Source organism: Dermacentor silvarum, unplaced genomic scaffold (genome assembly GCF_013339745.2).
Source record: "Dermacentor silvarum isolate Dsil-2018 unplaced genomic scaffold, BIME_Dsil_1.4 Seq671, whole genome shotgun sequence".
NCBI lineage: Eukaryota > Metazoa > Arthropoda > Arachnida > Ixodida > Ixodidae > Dermacentor > Dermacentor silvarum.
The window spans coordinates 7,229-16,757 of NW_023606609.1; the positions used below are offsets into that span (position 1 = coordinate 7,229).

Below are 9,529 nucleotides of genomic sequence, written 5' to 3' on the forward strand. Positions count from 1 at the left end.
AAGCCTTCCTTACCGACAGAGCGTCTGTTGTTTTTGTCGGGCGGGCGATCAGCTCGTCCCGTTCAGTGAGGTGCGGCGTGCCTCAGGGGATGTGTTGAGCCCCTTCTTGTTGAACCTCGCACTCGCGCCCATCAGCGAGCGCGTGCTCAGCATTGGGCACCTCCCTGTGCGCGCCGGGGTCTACGCGGACGACGTGGCGCTCTTCGTCCGTGGCCCGCTGTCAGCGATGAGACAGATGCGTATGCAACTCCAGGCGGCGGTTGATACGGTCGGCGACTTTCTGCGGCCTGCGATTGTCGGCGGTGAAGTCGGAGGCCATCATGGTCCATCCACGCGCTGCTGCCCGGCGCCACACTGGCTGCGTGGTCGTCGACGGTGTCCCCCTTCCCTGGCGACTGACGGTGCGCTACCTTGAGCTCATTATTGATCACCGCCTGACGTGGTACCCTGTCGTGAAGCAGCTTCGCGCTGCCATGCGCCGAGTTGAAGGCGCGGTGCGCGCGCTCCTCGCGCGTGGTGCTCTCGCCACGCCCTTGTTGGCGGTGGGCATATACGCTCCGGTGGCGCTGTCCAAGGTGCTGTACGCGCTCCCACTGTTCAGCCTTCGACCGCATCTGTGGCGACACATCGACTGGAACCATCGACGAGTGCTCCGCATGTACCACGGCCTGCCCCGCACATCCCGTCTGGCGGAGACGCTCGCGGAGACCGGCGCGTGGCCCGTCTCCCTCACCGCTGATCTGCGCGCGCTCGGCCACATCGAGCGCCTATCCCGTGCCCTAGATGACGGCCACACGCTGTCCTACCTCCGCGGACTTCCCAAGTCTCGTGTGGGTAAGCTGTTCGAGCTGTACGACAGCCTGGTGGTCGATGCCCCTGCGACCCCTGCAGCCTGGCCGCCACCAAACCAGCGTGTGCCGCTGCGCGTGTGCCTCGACCTGCCGGGCGTCCGCTCCAAGCACCGCACCCCTCATTGCGCTGTGGTGCAGGCGGCTGCTGCACGGATACAGGACGACCTGGTGGGGAGGGCACACCTCTACACAGACGGTTCTGTCCGTCAGGACGGTTCCGCGGCCGCTGCCTGCGTTGTGCCGAACCTCGATGTCACGAGACAGTGCCGCCTGTCCTACCGAGCTTCCTCCACCACACCGGAGCTTGTGGGACTCCATCTGGCAGCCGACATCCTCGAAGAGTCGCCGTTCCTCAACCGAGTGGCGATTACTTGCGACTCGAGGTCCGCTTTGCGCCACCTGCTACTCGACGAGCGCGCGCCGCCACTGGTGCAACGCGTTCCCTGCAGGCTACACACACTGCAGCAACAGGGATGCGACCTGCGCTTTCAGCGGATACCCTCGCACGTCGGTATTCTGGGAAACGAGTCGGCGGACGACCTTGCAAGGCGCGCCCACGATCCTGAATCCGCGCTGTCGCCGCGAGTCAACTCGTTTGTCGCGGCGCGGTTTCACTTCAAACGTGAGCTCGCGCGTGCGTCATCCCGACAGCCGCGGCGCGCAGTGGCGCCCGTCACGCCATCTCCCGGAAGCCGGCTCCACTAGAAGGAAGAGCGCCTTCCTCCTCGTACTCCGGACCGGTTCCGTCTGGCCCGCAGCGGGGCGTTTTTGGTTCAGATTTGAAGCTTTTTATATAGTATCTTTAAAGAAATTTATTTGCTCCACTTTGTTTTATATAAAAGGCCTACGCGCTCGGCTAAATGCCGTCACGACAATGAAGCGACCAAACGCCACTACAAGAATTAATGCAGATTTTGGGCTAAAAATGACCTCTAGCGAGGTACGTCGTCCGGGTGTTGTACGTTGGCATGAAGGCATCGCATTATTCAATATTTGACTTGGAATAAAATGCATTTCCGATTTCACTGTGCGGTTTCGAAGTTGTGCCGTTGTATGTTAACGCTTTTGATTGCTTTGCTGTTATTAGTTGAATAAATAGCTAATTACAGCACGGAAGTCAATAACTTTTCGATACAACTGCACAACTTGGAAACCGTTCAATGAAATCAGAAATGTTTTTTTTCCAGTTGAATAATCCAGAATGCGATGTTGCGTGACAACGTACAGGACCTGAATGGCGTACCTGGCTAGAGTTCAATTGTTTTTCGCACAAAGTATTACCTAATTCTTGTAGTGTCGTTTGGTCGCTTCATTGTCGTGATGGCATTTAGCCGAGCGCGTAGGCCATTTATAAAAAGAGAAAAAAAACAACGGTATGGTATGATAAACTTTATTCAGGTCCTGAAGATCAACCCTTAGGATGACGCAGGCGGCTCCCACGTCGGGTCAGTAAGGTTTAACCTTACCGCCGTGTCGTGGGCCTTCTGGACGGCCTGTACTTGATCTAAAAGCACTCCACTGTGAAGCACTCGCCGCCACCAGTCTCTTTCCTTGTCGCAGTCTGTGAAAGCCACAGGACATTGCCAAAGCATATGATCCAGAGTAATGATGCCATTACACTTCTCGCAATTGATTGGTACCTCTCTTTCTGGATATAGCTTGTTAATAAAGTTTGGACTAGGATAAGTCTTGTCTGTAACAATCTCAGAGTCACCACTTGAGCTCTATTGAGCTTAGCATGTGGCACTGGGAATTCCCTTCTGTTCATGTAGTAATGCTTCGTGACTTCATTATATGTAAGTACTCGGTCCCTGTTCTCCTCCAGCATATTATTGGGGTCCTGGTCGCGTAGTGCATGGATAGTAAGTCCTCGTGCAGCTGCGTTAGCCACCTCGTTCAAATTCCTCCGAGATGGATCGACAGACCCCATGTGTGCAGGAAAACAGCGGATTTCGATCCCTTGGCTGTCCATCTCACCGATCAGCTGGGCAGCCCTTTTGGTTACAAAGCCTTTGGTAAAATGTCTAATAGCCATCTTAGAGTCACTGTAAATTCGCGTCCACTTATTATTCCTTAAAGCCAATGCTATCGCTACTTGTTCTGCCACTGTCGCTTCTTTAGTCATGATTGTAATAGCATCCCGAGTGAGTCCATCTGCATCTACTACTACTGCCGTAAAGGCTTTCTTTCCTCTGATCCATGCAGCATCTACAAAAGCCGCATGTTCTCTGTCCTGTTCTATCTCCTGCAGGAGAGCTTTGGCCCTTGCCTTTCTTCTTTCCAGGTTGTGCACCGGGTGCATATTTCTGGGAAAAGGAGTCGTCTTGATGATCTCTCTTACGCTATATTTTAGTTCTACTGTGTCTTCCGAATTTTCTGATTCGCTTGGGTACCACCTTAGCTCTTCGAGTATTGCTCTACCTGACCTTGTTTCGGAAAGCCTCTCTCTGTGGGTAATTTGCTGACCTTCAATTATTTCGGCTATTGTGTTGTGGAGCCCTAGTTTCATTAATTTATCATCCGGTGTGCTAACCGGCAATCCAACTGTTGTTTTGACAAGCCTTTTAATTAATCTGTTCAACTTCTTTAGTTCTGTCTGTGTCCATCTAAGCATCCCTGCTACATATGAGAAGTGACACAAGGCGAAAGCATGGACCAGTCTCATGGCGCTGTCCTCTCCCAACCCTCTGTGTCTGTTAGTGATTCTCCTTAGCAGTTTTATTACCTCCTCAGTCTTGCTTGTGATGTTTTGTATTGTTTTTCCGTTTGCCCCGTTTGCCTCCAGGAATAACCCTAAGACTCTAATGGATTCGACTTGCTTAATAGTTTTGCCTGCCTTCGTGGTTAGTACTAACCTGGGTTCTCCCTCGGTAACATATCTCCTCGGTTTTCTACCCCTTTTCCTGTTACTGAGTACTAGGAGTTCAAACTTCTCAGCAGAGCATTTCAGTCCCATGTCTTCTAAAATGGACTCTACCTCATAAATGCTCTCCTGAAGTCTGCTTTCCGCCTGTCCTATACTTCCTTCAGCGTTCCATATTGTCACATCGTCTGCATAAATGGTAAAGTTAATGCCCTCTATCCCTTTCAATCCCTTTGCCACTTTTGACATCGCCAGTTGAAAAGCATAGGTGACAAGACCGACCCTTGTGGCGTCCCTCTGTCACCGAAATCTATCTTCTTTGATTTATTGTCCCCGAATCTAAGGTGTGCTGAGCGATGGCCAAGAAAGGCTTTAACCACTTCATATAGTTTTCTGTCTAATCCCAGTTCAGAAATGACCTCAAGTATTGCTCTATGCTTAATTTTGCAAAAGCTTTTTCGACATCCAACCCCAAGAGAGCTCTAGTGTGCTTTGAACTGGCTAAAAGCAATTTATGTTTGATTAACAACATGGCATCTTGTGTGGACAAGCTTGGTCTGAAACCAATCAGATTATACGGTAGGATGCCATTGTCCTCCACATATTTCGTTAACCTGTTCAATATGACATGCTCCATTGTCTTTACTAGACATGATGTTAACGAAATTGGCCTGAGGTTATCCAAGTTAAGTTGTTTGCCCGGCTCTGGTATTAAGATAGTACAGGCCGTCCTCCATTCTTGTGGATAGACCCCATTCTTCCATAATTCATTAATGTATGTGGTCAGATATTTTATGGAGTCGTCGTCCAAATTCTTTAGCAATCTGTTAGAGATGCCATCCGGGCCCGATGCTGACCTACTATTTAAATCATACAATGCCGTGCGTACCTTACTTTCGTTGAATTCCTGATCCATAAAGTTGCATTCTGCCCCTAAGTAATCGGGGTAACTTACTTCCTGATCCTCTGTCCTGAGAGGCAAGTATTTAGCTGCCAATCGCTGCATTGTGCTCTCTGTGCTTGCAGTCTGACTTTCCTGGTGTACCAGCTTCGCCACTGCCGTACGTCTATTCGATTGAGTGCCTTTTTCATTGAGCAGATGCCTGAGCAGATTCCAATTGCCTCCACGTTTTATCCTTCCATCTATGGAGTTACACACCTCATTCCACTGTTGTTTCTGCAAATATCGGGCGTGCTCCTCGATATCTCTATTGAGCTGAGCAATTCGCTTCCTAAGTCTTCTGTTCAAGCGGTGTGATTTCCATCTTTGTAAAATCGATTGCTTAGCTTCGATCAAATGCGCCACTCTACTGTCCGTTTGTGTGACCTCTTCCTCAGTTTCTATAGCCTTAGTTGCTGCATTCAAGTCGTCCCTAAGCTGATCCACTCTGGTGGTGTGATTTGCCCCATTCCTTCTTTTTCCGCTTTGTCCTTCCTGATTTTTCTAAATTGATCCCAGTCTATATAAGTGAAATGCTTTACCTCCAACCCCGTCGTTTCCACCATTATGTGTAGTATGTAATGGTCGCTCCCCAGATCCGCCCCACAGTTGATCCAGTATGCCCTGGGTAAGTTAGAAGTGAAGGTTAAGTTAAAAACAACGGTGGGAGAAATACATTTTTTAAAGATACTTTCATAACTAGCTTCAAATCTGTACCAAGAACGTGGAGGTTCGCAGTGTTCTCATTATTGCGACTTTTTGCGATTGTGGCAGTGGCTTGACTTGCTTTAACTGAATACTTCTTAAGGCTGTTGCACATGATGTGATTTTCATCGCACCGGAAGTGCGATTTCCGTCGAATGCGACGAATGCGACGAAAATCGCAGTCGCAGTGCCGATCCTGTGATTTTCGGCTGCGACCAACGCAGCCCTGTGACCAACCAAGCGGTCGTAGCTATTTCGCGGTCTGTTTTGGAAAATGGCGTCTCGCGGAACAAGTGCAATGCGCGCGGAGGTGGATTGCTGAATTCGGTACGTACGCTTAGGGAGAATAAAAAACTTTTGCCGCAGATTCCATTCTCCCATTTCTATGCGTTCGTGGATGCGCTACGTAGCACACGAAATGCATTTTCAGCTTTGTTTCGTATGCTGTAGACAAACCTATGCGAGTTCCCAATGCTACGAGGTGTTCGATCCCCACGAGACGACATGACCTTTTGGGGTCGTCACAATTTTAACTTGTTAAATAGCATTCAAAAATCGCGCGTACGGGGCAGTTTAACTAATTGCAACCTCTGCAAGGGCAAATGACAAGGCAGCAAAATACCCGAAGTTTCAACGTTGCACTGAACGCGGGACCATATTATTTTCCTTTCGGTTAAAGGTTATGTTACCTCACTTGCTTATTCAATTTGACATGCCAAGCGTGCAGGCTATCGCAATGAATTTCTACGATAGCATGAATAAACAGAGTTAATTTGTTTTCGATTACTCCGTGCACTTTAAAGGGCAACTCCGGCGATGTTTACTGGTCAACGGATGTCGATGAAATTCGCTGGGTCTGTTCCTCTGAATACCTCTGTCATGTCCTAAAAAAAGCAGGCTTGAGAGTTGCGCAGATTTTTTACAAATGAATTTAATTTATTGCCTCGAGCACCCTACCTTACCTCCTCCTCAGTTACAGGCCACATTGTGTATGACGTCAGGAATGGTACACGCAGAGCATGCCGGGATCATGCAGACGACACCGACGAGAGCGTGCAGGAGTCGACGATCGTGAGCTAGTGCTTGGCGTGAGATGTTGCTGTCGCGAGAAGTTGCATTCCCTGTGCACGGGAAAGTGATGCGGGGTGGCAAAGGGTGTTGCGTTGTGGGCTGCACGAACTTCAGCCCTCGCCATCCGCAAACACAGTTTGAGCCGATGCCGATCGCGTTCAGCCGAGGTTAAGCCTATCACAGTAGCCGAGTACGCGCGTCTGCTGCTGGCGGACAAGACCAACTGATATGAAGCTAATTAAGCTATTAGGATGAGGAAAGCTGCTTCTCTAGTTCAGTTTTGACCATACGGATTTGAAATAAACCATTCCTCATTTCGTACAGTGCACACGCAAAAAGCTAGATACGACAACACGACGTGCAATCAACATCCGTATACGTTGCAGTTCTCGAATGCGGCCAGTCGCACTCGCCGGCGCTTCCCTAAATGAAATGTGACTACGCACATCCATGGGTGTATTATTACCCATTGTTATGCTGACTCATTATTTAGCTTACGAGGTGCACTGTTTGCCTCGTATCCCAAATGGGCAGCAAGCGGAGGCTCCATCGATACAGTATGCGTAAACAACCGTCTCGTCCAGCTGCCAACGATGTCATACTTCATGACATCGGCGTTTCCGCGAGAAAACTATGCATTCTCTAAATGAACGATCATACGCGCCAATGTCCTAATCTATGTCTACTTTACGGAACACTAATTGTGTGCATGAAGAGAATACGAAGAATGATAAGCAGGCTGCACAACGCTTCCCTACTACGGTCTCCCGCTTGCTGTTTACGAAGGTGTGTGGTCGCACGTATCAGCGCGACCCAGAGTGATGTAACGGTGCTTACATGCACACAGTCTGCGTGTTTTGATATTGTTACGTAGGAAGACGCAGACAAAACGCTATATACAAGTATATTTACAAAGAAATGCGCCGCACTTGGCCAAGAAGCCACAGCCCGCAGTAGCCTCTAATCTTCGTCGTTGTCTTCACACCGCTCGCCTCTTCGTCAAGGCAAATACTGTTCCGTAGCACTACCCCCGGCGGCAAAAGCGCCGTTCCGGAGCGATTAAAGGCCGGACTCAGAAGCAGTGTAGTAGGCCTTGAGCCTACTGACGTGCACGACATCACTAGATGCCAGAGTAGACAACTCACAGGTTCAATTTCGTACGTCGCAGGCGTCACCTGGCGCAGCACGCGGTAGGGCCCTGTGTATCGCGAAAGGAGCTTCTCTGAAAGTCCGACGTGACGAGAGGGCGACCACAGGAGCACGAGCGCACCAGGTGAAAACTGTACGTCACGGTGGCGGGCGTTGTACTGACGCTGCTGAGTGGTTTGCGAGGCCGTCAGTCGAGTACGGGCAAGCTGGCGTGCATGGTCTGCGAGGGCGATTGCGTCGCGCGCATACTCGCTTGTTGAGATCGCAGCAGGAGGAAGCGCCGTATCAAGGGGCAAGGTCGGTTCGCGACCGTACAGTAGATAAAAGGGAGAAAATCCGGCGGTGTCGTGCCGGGAAGAATTGTACGCAAATGGGACGTAAGGAAGGGCAATATCCCAGTCGTGGTGGTCCTTGGAAACGTACTTGGACAGCATATCGGTAAGGGTACGGCTTAGCCGCTCCGTCAGGCCATTGGTTTGAGGATGGTATGAAGTAGTCAGCTTGGGTTGAGTGGAGCAGGAACGCACAATGTCGGCGTTAACTTTCGACAGGAAGTTGCGACCACGGTCAGTAAGCAGCTGTCGCGGGGCGCCATGAACCAAGATAATGTCACGCAAGAGAAAGTCCGCGACGTCAGTGGCGCAACTGGTCGGGAGAACCCGCGTGATAGCGTATCGGGTGGCGTAATCAGTTGCGACGGCTACCCAATTCTTCGCCGAAGATGACGTGGGAAAGGGGCCGAGGAGGTCTAATCCAACACGAAAGAACGGTTCCACAGGGACGGTGATCGGCTGGAGATGACCGGCAGGTAGCACCTGAGGTGTTTTCCGACGCTGGCAGGGATCACAGGCAGCAACATAGCGTCGGACTGAGCGAGCGAGACCAGGCCAATAGAAGCGGCGCCGGACGCGGTCGTACGTGTGGGTTACCCCAAGATGTCCTGCAGTGGGTGCGTCATGCATCTCAAAGAGTACAGTCCGTCGTAGATGTTTTCGCACGACAAGAGGAAGATCAGATCCATCAGGGAGGAAGTTCCTTCGGTACAGAATGCCGCCTTGGAGGACATATCGGCGAACGGAGGCGTCGGTAGGTGTAGAGCGCAGACGCTCGATGAGTGCTCGCAGCGATAGATCCCGGTACTGCTCATCGGCGATGTTAGCGAAGGCAGACAGAGAAAATAACGGTGGCGGTACTACTATCGGCGTCATCAGGCTCGTCTACCGGGTAGCGAGACAGGCAGTCAGCGTCCTTGTGTAGTCGGCCAGATTTGTAGGTAACACTATACGAATATTCTTGGAGGCGTAAGGCCCAGCGACCAAGTTTTCCTGTAGGATCTTTCAGTGAGCATAAGCCGCAAAGCACGTGGTGGTCTGTGACAACGGAAAAGGGCCGGTCATATAAGTGTGGCGGAACTTCGCAACCGCCCAAACTAGGGCCAGACACTCACGCTCAGTGATGGAACAGTTGCGCTCGGAGGGTGAAAGGAGCCTGCTGGCGTAAGCGATAACACGGTCGTTGCCGCGCTGGCGTTGTGCCAGTACTGCACCAATTCCGTGGCCGCTGGCATCAGTACGGACTTCGGTAGGAGCAGAAGGATCGAAATGGGCCAGAACGGGAGGCGTTGTGAGGAGGTCGATTAGATGCGAGAACGCAGAGGCCTCGTTATCGCCCCACTGGGAAGGGGTGTCTTTTTTCAAAAGCTCGGTTAGTGGTCGTGCTATGGCCGCGAAGTTTTTCACGAAACGGCGGAAGTACGAACAAAGGCCGACGAAGCTGCGCACATCTTTGACACACTTCGGAACAGGGAAGTGCGTAACAGCATGGATCTTGCCTGGGTCCGGTTGCACTCCGTGCGCGTCAACGAGATGTCCAAGGACAGTAATCTGGCGACGGCCGAATTAGCACTTCGATGCGTTGAGTTGTAGACCGGCACGACGAAAAACGTCCAGG

General features: G+C 51.2%; 1 protein-coding gene across 1 annotated transcript; it reads left to right on the forward strand.

Annotated features, from left to right (window-relative positions):
• The first annotated feature begins 320 nt into the window (after window positions 1-320).
• On the forward strand, window positions 321-1,556 carry LOC119435390 (uncharacterized). Its single transcript, XM_037702262.1, has one exon. The coding sequence runs from the start codon at window positions 321-323 to the stop codon at window positions 1,554-1,556; it is 1,236 nt and encodes a 411-aa protein (XP_037558190.1).
• Window positions 1,557-9,529: the final 7,973 nt, after the last annotated feature.